Raw genomic sequence first — 17,409 nt, 5'->3', positions numbered from 1 at the left:
GATGAATAAAACATGATGTCTGATTCGGATTCAGTAGTTTATTTCTTTGAAATGAAATGTATACAGTATACTCTATTTATCGTTTTCCAGAATATTTTTCGTTATATTCTAATTTACCGCAATATACAAAAAAAAAAAAAAAAAAAACTATTTTCTATAATGATATTTTCAGCCTATAGGAATTAAAAAATATATTCAAATTCCATTAAAAACAAAAAACTAGAAATGTATGACGTAGACAAAAGAACTATTTATTACTATTTCTTTTGATATTCAAATTTAGCATAGATGTTATTCAAATTGTTATGAGTCTGTGCGTATATACTGATTTGGATTTTGTATCTTTATATTTAATTTATGCATGTCTGGTCTGCAAAATCTATTTAACCTATTTTATTTTTAAATCTAAAGAATTTCTAATAGACTCAAGTTTTTGCACAAGGTCGATTCTATATAGGTAAAGTGTTTTAAGTTTAAAAGTTTTGTTAACGATTAGGAAAAAAACTTTACTACTTAGATTTTAATAAATATTTAACAAGGAACAGGATAAAAGAATAACTTCCATAAAATGCATAAAAGAAGTAGAATTTACTAAACGGGAGAGTGTCAAAATATCAACAGCAATGTATAGAAGAGAAGTTAATTTCATTTTAAATGACTTCAACAGAAGCAATTCTTCTTAAGAAGTGATTAAAATGTTGTTTTAAAGAAGGGATCTTATGATCATCTTAATCAACATTTCATTGAATTTTTAAGGGCTGCTCAACGTCAAACAATATTCATATGTAAGTAGTTTATATGCTGCATAAATTTAATCATCTACAACACTATAGTGTAGGGGATAGCCAACCAATAAAACCAGTAACATATTATTTATTTTTAAATAGTTAAAGTTAACGAACAACATTTGGCGAGCAGAAAGCAATTAGAAAGAAAAGAGGTGTTTGAACTTTATGAAGGCCATTAGAAATACATACTTACTTAGAATTTAAAATAAAACAAAATTTATAAAAATTAATTGCAGCAAAAAAAAAAAAAAAAAAAAAACATACCAAAACTAAATTTTCATTATTTTAAATCATTATTATGAGGCAGTAAAAATTAACATACAGAAGATCTTTAAGAAAGTTAAGGAAATATCTAAACAAACCCTTTCTTTAAACATAATTAATGCTTTCTCAGCATAATATTTCTAAGAACACATAGTTTATCAATAAATATATATCTAATGCCATTCATATGATCCAAATTACTAAGAAAACTTATTTTTCTCAAATTATCAGAAATAACACAGTCCAACAATAATTTTTAACCCAGCATTTCTCTATCCCGTCCGGTTTTCGAGAAATCAGGCCCTAACATTAAAAAATGTTTTTGACCATATTTGAGACGTTTTAACAATACGAAGATATCTTTGTTTCTAAAATTGAGTTAAACTAAGCTATATAATTGAGAAAAGTGTAATTGATTATCTGGGTGTCAACCTTTTTAAAATTATGTTGGCCTGTGTAATCGAATTTTCAAACATATTTTGGAAAATAGAGAAGTCACAAAAATGCTTATAAAATCTTCAAAATGAATTTGTTTTCTTAAAAAGTTATATCTTAGATGTGGGCTATCTTGCCGAATATTTTTGCAACAAAAACTCGTATTAATCCAAATCTATAGATAGAGAGTAATGGATATAATCCCACTATATGTTGCTAGAGTAATAATATATTCAGCTGTGTCGAATTTTGGATAACACATATTTAAACCATTTCAAAACCATGTTTCTTAAATTAATTTTGTAACGAATATAAGTTATGATGAAAATCATTTTCTAGTTTTCTTTAAGTAAAAATATCTATTATCTATCTATCTATCTATCTATCTATCTATCTATCTATCTATCTATCTATCTATCTATCTATCTATCTATCTATCTATCTATCTATCTATCTATCTATCTATCTATCTATCTATCTATCTATCATCTATCAATCTATCAATCTATCATCTATCATCTATCTATCTATCTATCTATCTTATCTATCTATCTATCTATCTATCTATCTATCTATCTATCTATCTATCTATCTATCTATCTATCTATCTATCTATCTATCTATCTATCTATCTATCTATCTATCTATCTATCTATCTATCTATCTATCTATCTATCTATCTATCTATCTATCTATCTATCTATCTATCTATCTATCTATCTATCTATCTATCTATCTATCTATCTATCTATCTATCTATCTATCTATCTATCTTCTATATAAATAAAAGAGGAATGTTTGTTCGTTATCGGTAAACTCAGATCTTTACGTGTAGAGTTCACAAGTCCATAGGCCTGTAACGCGGACCGGTTGCCACTAATAATTCGATTTCTATAAAACTTTATTCACAGCTCAGATGTAATTTATAACATCAGCAATATAAATTCTATAGTTTTTGTTTTATAATAAAAGTTGTCAGTTACTGGGGAAATGGGACCGGTTTTAACTGATAAAAATATTTATTTTGCTCTCTGCTTAGACGATGACGTTTTTTTATGTTTATTATTCGCATATTCGTTTTGATTGTATTAAGAAACACATTGATTGCATGAAGAAAAACCAGCATTTACTAAAAACGTAAGTAGTACGTGTTTTCATTTTCCATTACAACATGTAAGTAGTTGGAAAATGCGGAAGTTTTGGAAAAATAAAAATAACAACAATCACTAGTAAAAATGAAAGTCTTTTTGGTTGTTTTTTACGTAAGCAAAATTTTTTATTACTTGTTAATGCTTTTAAATACTTAAATTAGCCTTAAATATCTAAACAATTTATTTATTTAATGAGTACAAAAAAATATCACATTTTCAATTATTTAGATTATTGTTTTGTGTCCGTGTGTGTGTAGGTTTCGTTTTAATTATAATTTTAGTAATAAATTTACTTAGATTTACTATGATGCCTAAGCAGTTTACACTGTTTTAAATAAAATTAAGGTTACAAATTTATATTAAACATAAGATAAATATGTATATTTCAGATGAAATTATTTATTATACATTATATTAATATGTGTGTATATCAGTCAGAAAGTGCCTTGTCTTATGAGATGAAATATGTTTGTTTGTAGATATTTCGTTTTAAATTTGGAAATTACTTATAAATAAATGTCATAAAGTGGTTATTAGGAGTATTTCCTAAATTGGATTTTAGCTAAGGTGCTTTACTTTTATTTAATTGTATTTATATACAAGTATAGCGTTGCCAGATAAAATACAATTTTTAACAAAGTTTTATTTGAAACACAGGCCAACAAATTTTTAATCCAGAAAACAAAGTATACTTTGTGTCATAACAGGTGTCTTCCGTTATTATGAGGACTCAAATCCTTCAGGAATGCATACTTTGGTTTTTGGGTTTCGACTTTTTTCCAAATTTTGTTGACCTGTATAATCTTATTCAGTGATTATGTTAAAAAAAATCAAAATATGTGGGCTGTTAAAACAAAAGCAGCAATGTCCATATTTGTATTTTTGAAATTGACAGGAAACACCTTGTATTTCTAAAGTTTTTGAAACAAAATTAACATATAAGTTTACTTCTTCAAACCTTATGTTAAGATATCTCGAAAATATGAAGTGATACAGAAGTTTGGAGATCAGATTCGGATTTAGATCAACTCAAACCATTAAGAAACGTACAATATATTTTTTTAAAATTTTGTAGGCCTGTGTAATTAATAGATGAATTGGAGCTATATATTAACTTTCATTTGTGTTTTTAGCTTAAATGGAAATAATAGTTACAGCTTTTTTTGCAATTATTGGCATTTTGTATTAAGATTACTTTTTGACACAAACGCATTTTGCATATTAATGTTTAACAATTAATATAACAAAATTAAAACGTTTAAAAAACTAAAACTATTATGCAAATATTCGCAAAGCGAATTTAAACAATAAATAAATAACCGTTAATAAATGTAATGAATGCATATAATATGAGTCCAGAATATTGAAATCTTTTGCAGCTAAATAAGTTTCAATACTTATAGATTTAATAGCTTAATATTCCCACAGAGCGGTTTTAATAGTGAAATTGTGTGTTTGTGCTCTTTAGCAAATATCACACACTGTACATAGAATTGTATTAACACTTATTACAATTAATTTGAATCGTACACAATTATAGTGTAAATTTACTCAAATTGTTCTAACTAATTGTAGTTTACGATTTAGTAGACAAAACGAAATACTTCCGTAGAGTTTGTGTGATAATTGTTTAAGAAATAGTTATTTTGATCACTCGAATAATCATAGTAATTATATAGATTTTGTTGTTGTAACAAGTTTTGTCTTTCCTGTTCCTCTAGTTGTTGTTGCTGCTGACGATAACGCATTTGTCGCCTGGCCCATTGATCATAATTGTTGGACAATTCTTCATAGTAAATATCTTCCTCATATTCACCGGAATCATCATAATCAGGATCATAATGATGGGGACGAGTAAACAAACCCGCTGATGTAGTCATTTTTAATAGAATTACTTCCAAGATGCAAACCAGCATAAGTAAACCCAGTAAAGCTAAATGGGTATGATCCCAAAGCTCGAGTTTCTCCCAGCCCCCAATTAGGGAAGCTTGTAGTATCATTTTAATTAATTTTTAGTTTTCTTTTTTTTTCTTAATTAATCAGCGCAATTCACTTGTTTTTTCTTCTAACACATTACAATTTGTTATTACTTTGAACTAATAATATTCTGTGACAGTCTTTATTTGAGTGTGTGTTTGTATATTTATTTTATTGTATTTTAATTTACACTATTTTTGGTTTTTTGACCGCGTTTTAGAAAATTTAAAAAGAGCGACTTTCTCGCACGACTGTTACTTCTGTATTGTTTATTTGAAAATTTGCGAGTCATTGTACAAGCTGTAGTTTCTTGTTGAATTGTGATGTCTCAGCCAACCTGAATCTACTGCTCTACGTTGTGTATAGTTTATTTTATTTTATTTTTTGAAAATATGTTTGTCAGTGATTCACAATCTTTGACCTAAACATTAACACAAAAACTACTTTCACATTTTGTTCACATCAAATGTTTTTCGTTCTTGAAGAAAAAAAACGTTTGAGAATCGCTTTATTAAATTTCGTTTTTTTTTTTTGTTTGTTAACTCTATTTTCGCTTCTTTCCTAAAACTTGTTTGATTAAAAAAAACAACAAAACTGTTTTGAGTACGTAATTGTACTCGTCGCAAAAAAGTAATTTGTTTATGATTTTGTTTTTTGAATTTTTTATTTATTATTTTGCATTCACTTTGTGTGGCGCCAATTTAAAAACAAAATACATACAAAAACTTTCCTTAGAACACTTACATATGTATTTAGTTGAATACTATGAAAGGAATTTTAAAATAAACAATTAAACTAGTTCTTTAGTTTAATTATTTCATCATATAACGGTTTCATACTGATTCATCTGATAATTTTATGAAATCTTTTGATAACATTTAAAAAATATTCGTTTCTTTTGGGAGACGATGTTTGTTGTTCTTAGGATATTATAATGACGTATGTCAAATCAAGTTTTTTGTTTTGTTATTAATAATTAGAATTGTGAAATTTTATTTTTAAATGTTCTTTTGATATAATAAACATTAGTATAGCTCCGTTTAAGGACTATATAAGATAGATAGATAGATAGATAGATAGATAGATAGATAGATAGATAGATAGATAGATAGATAGATAGATAGATAGATAGATAGCTCGATACTAGCTCGATCGATAGATCGCTCGCTCGCTAGCTCGCTCGCTCGCTCGCTCGCTCGCTCGCTCGCTCGCTCGCTCGCTCGCTCCTAGCTCGCTAGCTCGCTCGCTCGCTCGCTCGCTAGCTCATGCTCGCCTAGCTCGCTCCAGCTCGCTCGCTCGCTCGCTCCTCGCTCAGCTCGCTCGCTCGCTCGCTCGCTCGCTCGCTCGCTCGCTCGCTCTCTCGCCCTCTCGCTCGCTCGCTCGCTCGCTCGCTCGCTCGCTCGCTCGCTCGCTCCTCGCTCGCTCGCTCGCTCGCTCGCTCGCCCTCGCTCGCTCGCTCGCTCGCTAGCTCGCTCGCTCGCTCGCTCGCTCGCTCCTCGCTCGCTGCTCGCTCGCTCTCTCGCTCGCTCGCTCGTCGCTCGTCGCTGCTGCTCGCTCGCTCGTCCCTGTTTCTTTTGCTCCCTTCGTCGCTCCGTTTCCGCTCTTCCGCTCGCTCTCGCTCGCTCGCTCGCTCGCTCGCTCGCTCGCTCGCTCGCTCGCTCGCTCGCTCGCTTCGCTCGCGCTCGCTCGCTCGCTCGCTGCTCGATCTGCTCTCTCGCTCGCTCGCTCTCGCTCGCTCGCTCGTCGCTCGCTCGCTCGCTCGCTCGCTCGCTCGCTCGCTCGCTCGCTCGCTCGCTCGCTCGCTCGCTCGCTCGCTCCTCTCGATCGCTCTCGCTCGCTCGCTCGCTCGCTCGCTCGCTCGCTCGCTCTCGCTCTCTCGCTCGCTCGCTCGCTCTCTCGCTCGCTCGCTCGCTCGCTCGCTCGCTCGCTCGCTCGCTCGCTCGCTCGCTCGCTCGCTCGCTCGCTCGCTCGCTCGCTCGCTCCTCGCTCGCTCGCTCGCTCGCTCGCTCGCTCGCTCGCTAGCTCGCTCGCTCGCTCGCTCGCTCGCTCGCTCGCTCGCTCGCTCGCTCGCTCTCGCTCGCTCGCTCGCTCGCTCTCTCGCTCGCTCGCTCGCTCGCTCGCTCGCTCGCTCTCTCGCTCGCTCGCTCGCTCGCTCGCTCGCTCGCTCGCTCGCTCGCTCGCTCTCGCTCGCTCTCGCCGCTCGCTCTCGCTCGCTCGCTCGCTCGCTCGCTCGCTCGCTCGCTCGCTCTCTCGCTCGCTGCTCGCTCCTCGCTCTCGCTCGCTTCGCTCGCTCGCTCGCTCGCTCGCTCGCTCGCTCGCTCCTCTCTCGCTCGCTCGCTCGCTCTCGCTCCTCGCTCGCTCGCTCGCTCGCTCGCTCGCTCGCTCGCTCGCTCCGCTCGCTCGCTCTCTCGCTCGGTCGCCCCTCTCCCCGTCGTTTTCCCTCGGGCCTCGGTGCCCTCCTGGGCTCCTGTTTTTCTTTTTTACAGCCAACCTTATCCAGCCTATGATGTCTCCCTCCTATACGAATGGTCCAGCCTAGAACGTCTAAAATTTTAATAATATTAATTCTATGGCAGATATTTGATGTGTCACAAACGGATTGACAAAATCAAAACGCCTCCCATCTTTTTTGATGTTAGTTATAACAGAAAAATATTGCTGAAAAGATCACTATTTAGTAGTTACAGTAATAAATACGGCATCACTTTCTGTAAACTGCCTAAAAGTAGGCTTTATATACAAAGTATAATTGGCAAAGAAACTAACATTCATATCTATTTGTGTCTATGTTTGTATCTTAAACTATAGTTGAACAAACACATTAATAAAATATTTCTTGCAACCAACGTGATGACTTTTTGCACTTTGAATTCACGTTATTTGATCTTGCAAAAATTATATAAAAATTTTAATTTCACATAATTTAAAAATTAATAAAATTAAAAAAAATCTAATCCTTTAATATGTTACCGAAATGTCCCATGAACATTTATATAAATAATAATGGATAATCTATAACTTTATATCGTCACCTGAAACGCAAACGGCCCTAACTAAGCAAAAATTAAAAATCGATTTTATTGTTGATTCCAATGAATTGCATCACCAAAAATTGGACTCCTCCGACCAAAATTTATTGACAAAAAACGAAAGGCCCTATCAACAAAGACATTTTAATATTGACGGAAAAAGTCCATTTTTTATCCATTTTTATATACACCATTGTCAACTATCATAACAAATGATAGGTTTCACTATTAAATAATTTGTTTATTTACTACAAATAAATCGCGTTGTTAGAAACAACATTTTCAGTATAAATAGTTTTTTGTTTCTTCTGTAAAATTTTAAAAATGTTAGATAGGGCCGTTTGCGTTTCTGGTGGCGATATGTATTTTATGTAAATATTTATTCCAACTCAAGGGCATAATATATAATTTTTTAATAATACTTTTTAAAAAATGTTTTCTTCATATTTTTGTATTTTTTTCTTATTTACTTGTAATTTTTTTATTATAATCATTGATCAGTTATAATTTCTTTAAAAAAAAGTTTTTCTTTTATTTAGCAAACACTATTTACACACTTGACACACTTTGATCAGAAATTTTGCTTAATTATTTATTTTGTATTTATGTATTCAATAAAAGTGAATTAACAATATTTAAACTCACAAACATACCAACGCTTTCGGGGAGTTGCAAAAAATTCAATTGTAACACTCATTGCATTATAATTATTTATTATTCTTTAACACTGATAACTACTATTTATGCAAACAAATATATCTTAAATATATTTATTCAGCTTGCAATCAATCCATTTAATCGATTTAATTTTTAGTTTAGAAGTAACTACTATTTTTAATTAAATACATTTCAATCACACCGTGACTTTTGAACATTTGAATTCTACAACTGTCAGAGAGTTTATGTTTATGGATCGTGGTAAATGTGCACAATTGACACAATTGGTGGGTTCTTCATTGTCAAATCGTTTGGCTCATTGGTTTTTCTCTTTCAGTCTTTTAGGGTGTGCTTGTGCAGTCCAAAATCAAATGAGTAAGAAGCTTTGTTTGGGCTCATACTATTTCTATGACTTTTTTGTGTATTTGACAGGAAATCAGAATATTGAAAAAATGAGAGGTTTTTTCTCTTCGTTCGTATTATAAAGTATCATAGAATTCTAATTAGACGTTTGGCTATTAACCAAAAAATGTTGAAGGGAAAGTTTTATAAACAATCTTATTAGTGTAATAAAGAACTGATTAGATTTATGAAATTGTGTGTTTAATTAGTTAAAGCCAGAGAACGCTGAGCATAATTAGGAAAGAATTTTTAAACAGTGTTAAAAATAAAATAATAATTAAAGAATGCACAATGGGTACGTTTTTATGTAAACATTTATAAATTTGGAACTATCAGAACCGATATTTTTGTCAAAAACGTAAAATAAGTAAGGATCGAAAACATAAAATCGGTTCTAACTTCGTTAAAACAAGTTTAAATTGAAAAGGGGCTTAGATTTTTTATCACTCATATTTCGATCGATTTTTTTGTCGAAAACATAAAATCCGTCTCGATTTGTGATCACTCACTTTTCTCTTCGAAAATTGATTTTTTGCCTAAAAAATAAAAACGGATCTATTTTGTCTAATTTTGATCGACAACTAAAATTGGATCTGACTTTGTCGAAGGGCACTTTAATTGAAAAAGGTCATCGATTTGTAATGTTTATAACCTACACCACTATAATAGGGAGGGTATTATGCGTTTGTGCTGATGTTTGTAACTCATAAACGCATTGGTCCTAGATCCATTTTAAAGTCCGCCTGGCTGGTTGTCCATGTAAATCTTGTGTATAAGGTACAGGGCGTAATTTTCCAGATATTTTGATATAATTTGGACCATATGTGTTTTATGCACAGGTACGAAGCCTATAGAAAATGGTCGAAATCGGTCCATTATTTTACCAAGCTAACTAACAACCGGACTTTCCGAGTCGGGCCTTTTAGCACATTACGTCAAATATAATACTATCTCTCTAAAACTTGGCACAACTAAGTTTTATATAAGCATAAATGACACTTTTGTTATGATCGGTCCTTATTTAACTGTAGCCCCCATACAAACCCCCCTTTAAAAATGCCTTAAACGTCCAAAACTGACTTAAAACCATTAGTATCACGGTAAGATTCAGCATAACTAAGTTTTATATAAAAATATATCTTTCTTCCAAATTTTATGAGGATCGGCCCATATTTGACCCTAACTATCATATAAAACCGCTTTTAGAAAATGTTCATGCCCGACTATACTTTTCTACTTTTTTAATACTTTACATTATTTGCAATTCTAAAGTACAATTGACACATCTGCTTGTGGAAATTTCCATAATTAAAATCTTCGTTTAATGAATGTTTGAGGATAAATATAAATAAAAATATGTACCTGCTTGCAAGGACATCTGCCAGCAGGTAGTTCTGGATAAACATTCACATTTTCATAGTTGGTTCTTAAGGTTTGAAAATTAAATTACAAATCAGTGTATTGCAATCACTCAAAGTGAACTCATTTCAGTTTTATTTTTACAAAGACTTGAAGACTCGAAGATGTTTATGCGGCCTTTTCGGAAAGAACTGGAGAATGGAAAATCTGATTGGCAGTGGAGAATTGGCCTAGGAAAAGTTACTTGAGCTTAAAGTTTTATTCATATGAGGCTAAAAATTGACCGCAATTTGAATAAATTTTTCTGGAAGAATAATTCTTGTATTGGCAAACAAATTATCCAGGAATCACTTAAGGCTGGATAAAACTACAGGACCAAAGTTAAGTTTGTGAGAGTGTTATATATTTAGAATTAAATACACTAAAAATCACTTCATATTACAGATTTCTCCTTATGCCCTGAAGGCTGCAGGTGCATTTGTAAAACTCTGCAAATACTTTGTGATTCTCAGCTAACTGGAAACGTATCTATCCTCTTTTATTTCATGTAAACTGAATAATCAAACCGAGAGTCCTTCGACGAGAGATCATCTTCTTCAAAGGGAAACACTCACATCATAAGTAGCTTTGAAAGTTGTATAATTGTTTCATATTTCTATTTCTTTCAGATTTTCGATCCATGAAAATTTTGAAGCAGTTTTTTAACTACATAATTTTATTCAGAGTCAATGAGTATAAATACAGAGTTATTTATCGCCAATGACTTCAAGATTTTTAGAAATCTACAGAGATCTAAGATTATGATCAAATAAGCTCGCGAATCGAAAAACAAATTTTGATAGTGAAATTGGAATAAAATGAAGAATATTTCAGGAATGTGATAATTCAGATCGGCGACTCGATACGACTCTAATATGAATCATTATGAAATGACGTGACAGCTAAATTTTCCAACTGAAAGGGTCTAGAATTTAACTGTCAAATGGATACTTGCATGAGAAGCAAGCATATAAGAAGGTGCTGAGCTGACTTTGGGATTAATGACAAATCATTTTATATTATAACAAAATAGATTCAAATAAATATTCAATGACCTTGATGTTTGTTATTTTTATTAAATAATTTATTGATTTTTAATACATTTTCAAAGGTAATTATTGTAAGTACGGCATTGATTTTGATATTTCTCGGTACCCATTGCTGGAAGTCCCTTGAGAGCAAATAATCAAGATTCTAGTTTACTTTTTCCTATCAAAAGGCTTGGGAGGTAATGATAACATTTTCAATTACAATTACTTTTGAAGTAATTGTAATTGATACCTGGGAAAGCCTAATGTAAAATGAAGAAGCAATTTTCGATTCCAAACGGTTCATGATCTCATCATCTTTATTGAAGAAACCGTAAACCAAGTGAAGCAAATACATATAGTCACTGATATCTTAAAGAAGTCAATAAAAAACAATGAATGGATTATGATTATTTTCAAAGTATTCTACACTTTGCATTTACCGATAGAACCAATAAATACGAAATGAAAAAAATAAACTAACATGACTTAGGGGAAATAGTTAAAGTCATATATACAGTATATGGTCAATAATATTTGCAAACATTTTTTTTTCGATTAAAACATAAAATCCATAAACATGCATGTTTACCAATTCAACAATTTCTTGGTCTTTGTTTTTGGTCAAAAAAAAAACTTATAAGTTTCCGGTTGTTGGACAATTAACACCTTTCGAAAAAAAACAAAATATCATAATGAAAATGAACATTTCGTAATCATTATGTTTCTTTTTCCTTTTTGTTTGTGTTTTTTTTTATAATGATGGCGATAGTATCTGCATATAAAACATACATTTTTTTGCAATTTGGTTAAAAAAGAAAGAAAAAAAAAAAAAACGTTAATAAAACTTTGTACTTGCATTTTATGCTTATGCATATGAATAATTAAATAATTTTGTTTTTGGTTTTTAATAATAAATTATGCAGTTTGAAAACTATTATTATTACACAAAATATGTAGATTTATTAAGTTGTCATTACAGGTTGCAATATATTTACTGCTTAAACGGCTAAAATAAGTTTGTGTATTGGCTAACAGAATTAATGAGTTTTTCAAATTATGGAACTGTGCATGTGTGTGATTGACGGAAGCCTACAATTTGTTTAATAATTTTAAATTGTTTTCAAATGCATTTATCTATGTACTTATGTATGTATGCACGGGTACCAAAAAGTCAATATTTTTTCAGTTTATAGTTATTGCCGTCATGTTACGAGCATTAAATTGATATAACAAGACAAAAACGGTTTTCAGATAAGGTGCTGTCTGTCCGTCTGTCTGTGGCTGGTGTCTTGACTTTTTTATGATTTGAAATTCATTTCAAATAAAGACAAAGACATAAAAGTTAAAAACAAAATTTAAAGAGGCAAAAAATTGTATATAAAAACGTAATTATGTCATATACAACACAACATGCATATAACAAGCGATTACAAGTGATTCGAAAGAGGAGAAAATAGTTAAACTTGTTTAGTTTACTTTAAACGTCATTTCCATTTTTTTATTTATGCTTCTGTTTAAATATCTAGTACAAAACCAAAATCCTTATACCCCCTAAAAGTGGGTAGTAAACAAGGAAATACTTACATATGCAAGCATATAGAGTTGCTAACAAAGTAGGGTCACTTAGGTAACTCTGTTTATCTCATTATATTTTCCTTTAACAGATCACCAGCACTGTTTGCCCATTTGAGGTTTTTCCCGTCAAATCAGACGTTTTGAAATAGCAATTGTGGAAAAAACGAAGTAGACTATAGTCCTAGTCTATAGTCTAGTCTATAGTCTAGTCTATAGTCAGTCTAGTCTAGTCTATAGTCTAGTCTATAGTTCTAGTCTATAGTCTAGTCTATAGTCTAGTCTAAGTCTATCTATAGTCTAGTCTATAGTCTAGTCTATAGTCTAGTCTATAGTCTAGTCTATAGTCTAGTCTATAGTCTAGTCTATAGTCTAGTCTAATCGATTCATAGTCTAGTCTATAGTCTAGTCTATAGTCTAGTCTATAGTCTAGTCTATAGTCTAGTCTATAGTCTAGTCTATAGTCTAGTCTATAGTCTAGTCTATAGTCTAGTCTATAGTCTAGTCTATAGTCTAGTCTATAGTCTAGTCTATAGTCTAGTCTATAGTCTAGTCTATAGTCTAGTCTATAGTCTAGTCTATAGTCTAGTCTATAGTCTAGTCTATAGTCTAGTCTATAGTCGTCTACAGTCTAGTCTATAGTCTAGTCTATAGTCTAGTCTATAGTCTAGTCTATAGTCTAGTCTATAGTCTAGTCTATAGTCTAGTCTATAGTCTAGTCTATAGTCTAGTCTATAGTCTAGTCTATAGTCTAGTCTATAGTCTAGTCTATAGTCTAGTCTATAGTCTAGTCTATAGTCCAGTCTATAGTCTAGTCTATAGTCTAGTCTATAGTCTAGTCTATAGTCTAGTCTATAGTCTAGTCTATAGTCTAGTCTATAGTCTAGTCTATAGTCTAGTCTATAGTCTAGTCTATAGTCTAGTCTATAGTCTAGTCTATAGTCTAGTCTATAGTCTAGTCTATAGTCTAGTCTATAGTCTAGTCTATAGTCTAGTCTATAGTCTAGTCTATAGTCTAGTCTATAGTCTAGTCTATAGTCTAGTCTATAGTCTAGTCTATAGTCTAGTCTATAGTCTAGTCTATAGTCTAGTCTATAGTCTAGTCTATAGTCTAGTCTATAGTCTAGTCTATAGTCTAGTCTATAGTCTAGTCTATAGTCTAGTCTATAGTCTAGTCTATAGTCTAGTCTATAGTCTAGTCTATAGTCTAGTCTATAGTCTAGTCTATAGTCTAGTCTATAGTCTAGTCTATAGTCTAGTCTATAGTCTAGTCTATAGTCTAGTCTAGTCTAGTCTATAGTCTAGTCTATAGTCTAGTCTATAGTCTAGTCTATAGTCTAGTCTATAGTCTAGTCTATAGTCTAGTCTATAGTCTAGTCTATAGTCTAGTCTATAGTCTAGTCTATAGTCTAGTCTATAGTCTAGTCTATAGTCTAGTCTATAGTCTAGTCTATAGTCTAGTCTATAGTCTAGTCTATAGTCTAGTCTATAGTCTAGTCTATAGTCTAGTCTATAGTCTAGTCTATAGTCTAGTCTATAGTCTAGTCTATAGTCTAGTCTATAGTCTAGTCTATAGTCTAGTCTATAGTCTAGTCTATAGTCTAGTCTATAGTCTAGTCTATAGTCTAGTCTATAGTCTAGTCTATAGTCTAGTCTATAGTCTAGTCTATAGTCTAGTCTATAGTCTAGTCTATAGTCTAGTCTATAGTCTAGTCTATAGTCTAGTCTATAGTCTAGTCTATAGTCTAGTCTATAGTCTAGTCTATAGTCTAGTCTATAGTCTAGTCTATAGTCTAGTCTATAGTCTAGTCTATAGTCTAGTCTATAGTCTAGTCTATAGTCTAGTCTATAGTCTAGTCTATAGTCTAGTCTATAGTCTAGTCTATAGTCTAGTCTATAGTCTAGTCTATAGTCTAGTCTATAGTCTAGTCTATAGTCTAGTCTATAGTCTAGTCTATAGTCTAGTCTATAGTCTAGTCTATAGTCTAGTCTATAGTCTAGTCTATAGTCTAGTCTATAGTCTAGTCTATAGTCTAGTCTATAGTCTAGTCTATAGTCTAGTCTATAGTCTAGTCTATAGTCTAGTCTATAGTCTAGTCTATAGTCTAGTCTATAGTCTAGTCTATAGTCTAGTCTATAGTCTAGTCTATAGTCTAGTCTATAGTCTAGTCTATAGTCTAGTCATAGTCTATATAGTCTAGTCTATAGTCTAGTCTATAGTCTAGTCTATAGTCTAGTCTATAGTCTAGTCTATAGTCTAGTCTATAGTCTAGTCTATAGTCTAGTCTATAGTCTAGTCTATAGTCTAGTCTATAGTCTAGTCTATAGTCTAGTCTATAGTCTAGTCTATAGTCTAGTCTAGTCTAGTCTATAGTCTAGTCTATAGTCTAGTCTATAGTCTAGTCTATAGTCTAGTCTATAGTCTAGTCTATAGTCTAGTCTATAGTCTAGTCCTATAGTCTAGTCTATAGTCTAGTCTATAGTCTAGTCTATAGTCTAGTCTATAGTCAGTCTATAGTCTAGTCTATAGTCTAGTCTATAGTCTAGTCTATAGGCTAGTCTATAGTCTAGTCTATAGTCTAGTCTATAGTCTAGTCTATAGTCTAGTCTATAGTCTAGTCTATAGTCTAGTCATAGTCTAGTCTATAGTCTAGTCTATAGTCTAGTCTATAGTCTAGTCTATAGTCTAGTCTATAGTCTAGTCTATAGTCTAGTCTATAGTCTAGTCTATATCTAGTCTATAGTCTAGTCTATAGTCTAGTCTATAGTCTAGTCTATAGTCTAGTCTATAGTCTAGTCTATAGTCTAGTCTATAGTCTAGTCTTAGTTAGTCTATAGTCTATCTATAGTCTAGTCTATAGTCTAGTCTATAGTCTAGTCTATAGTCTAGTCTATAGTCTAGTCTATAGTCTAGTATATAGTCTAGTCTATAGTCTAGTCTATAGTCTAGTTATAGTCTGTTATAGTCTAGTCATTAGTCTAGTCTATAGTCTAGTCTATAGTCTAGTCTAGTCTAGTCTAAGTCTAGTCTATAGTCTAGTCTATAGCTATAGTCTATAGTCTAGTCTATAGTTAGTCTATAGTCTAGTCTATAGTCTAGTCTATAGTCTAGTCTATAGTCTAGTTTATAGTCTAGTCTATAGTGTAGTCTATAGTCTAGTCAATGAGTCTGTCTATAGTCTAGTCTATAGTCTAGTCTATAGTCTAGTCTATAGTGTAGTCTATAGTCTAGTCTATAGTCTAGTCTATAGTCTAGTCTATAGTCTAGTCTATAGTCTAGTCTATAGTCTAGTCTATAGTCTAGTCTATAGTCTAGTCTAGTCTAGTCTATAGTCTAGTCTATAGTCTAGTCTATAGTCTAGTCTATAGTCTATAGTCTAGTCTATAGTCTAGTCTATAGTCTAGTCTATAGTCTAGTCTGTAGTCTAGTCCATAGTCTAGTCTATAGTCTAAGCTATAGTCTAGTCTAAGTCTAGTCCATAGTCTAGTCTATAGTCTAAGCTATAGTCTAGTCTATAGTCTAGTGAATAGTCTAGTCTATAGTCTAGTCTATAGTCTAGTCTTTAGTAAGAATATTTCCAGCAATTTATTGAATTTGACAGTTTCTAGCTGTTTTGCAAAAAGCTGTATCTGACGTTTTCGGCGGTTTTTTTCAACATTTAACAGGAAATGGTAAACAAATTGGCAACACTGCAGCAGATAAACAAGGAAAGTTAACTTTAAATTCTTAACTGTATCTATTTATTTGCCCCTAAATGTTAAATATGTAAATATTAAGTCTACCTGTAGATATAAGTACATACATATGTATGTATTTATTTAATTAAATACTTAACGCTTACCTAATAACATCATTAGTTGTTTTTGTTATTAAATAAACTCCACCAATGATGCCGATGACAGCAGATATGCCTGCTATTAAATTATTGCAACGAACGGGCGGAAACTCGACAAAATTCATTTGATTGCGCATATCCTTAATACTTCTAAATGGTAATGCCAGTTTTGTGGTTTTAAGTGTAATATATTGTTAAAAATTTTTAAAACTATTTTGTTATTTTATATAATTATTATTATTTTCTTCTTTTAAAATTTTTATTTAATTTTTCGCAATTATGTTTTAAATTTTTATTCTGTAATTAAACACATGGAAGAAATATATATAAAAAACAATACAGGTAATTTAAAATCACGTGTGTTTCGTATTTGTTGTCACTTCTTGCGTTCTCATCACGATACATTTCACTGCTGTTATTTTCGTTATCGCAATACGTTTATTTTTTTACGTTAATCTATCTACATTTTTCCGTTTTTTTCGCATTTTTACCATATTTATTTATGTGAAAATAAAAATATATAAAAAACACAACTTATTTTCTTTAGTTTTGTTTAGTTTTATAATAATCACCCATTAGTTTATCGTTCGTACTTGAAACACTAAAATGCAAAAAGAGCTAACTTAGCTAACTTTTGAAATATTTTAAAAGAAAGGCTACATGTAGCGTATAACGGTAAAATCATATTGTTGGATTTATGTTTTAAGAGATTTTTATTAAATGTTTTGAATAAGCTTCTTTTATTATTATAAAATTTAGTTATTATGGCATTTTTGTTAAGATTAGTTCTTTTATTATTTTTCGTATTAGTTTGTTCTTAAAATAAAGTGTTTAATATACAAAATTGAAGTATTTTAATAAATAACAAT

At 32.0% G+C, this 17,409-nt stretch overlaps 2 protein-coding genes across 8 annotated transcripts in view; both read right to left on the bottom strand.

Moving 5' to 3' along the window:
• The window catches only part of LOC119615930 (titin), a 96,446-nt gene that overhangs the window by 34,863 nt on the left and 44,174 nt on the right, over positions 1 to 17,409 (bottom strand). The window contains exon 1 of one of the 7 annotated variants that reach the window (XM_037971973.1): positions 16,547 to 16,825. The exons of the other annotated variants lie outside the window; for them this stretch is intronic. Coding sequence (XP_037827901.1) covers positions 16,547 to 16,677 — 131 coding nt within the window. The 5' untranslated portion in view covers positions 16,678 to 16,825. Of the gene's footprint in view, positions 1 to 16,546; positions 16,826 to 17,409 lie in introns of those variants that run through there. 7 annotated transcript variants of the gene reach the window in all.
• LOC119615933 lies at positions 2,745 to 4,904 on the bottom strand. The gene has a single exon (XM_037971987.1). The coding sequence runs from the start codon at positions 4,636 to 4,638 to the stop codon at positions 4,222 to 4,224; it is 417 nt and encodes a 138-aa protein (XP_037827915.1). The 5' UTR covers positions 4,639 to 4,904; the 3' UTR covers positions 2,745 to 4,221.

The sequence above is a fragment of the Lucilia sericata genome, unplaced genomic scaffold (genome assembly GCF_015586225.1).
Source record: "Lucilia sericata isolate MDLA Ls3-8-SP2 unplaced genomic scaffold, ASM1558622v1 Contig000048F_arrow, whole genome shotgun sequence".
Lineage (NCBI taxonomy): Eukaryota > Metazoa > Arthropoda > Insecta > Diptera > Calliphoridae > Lucilia > Lucilia sericata.
This window is presented reverse-complemented; position numbering and strand designations above follow the sequence as displayed.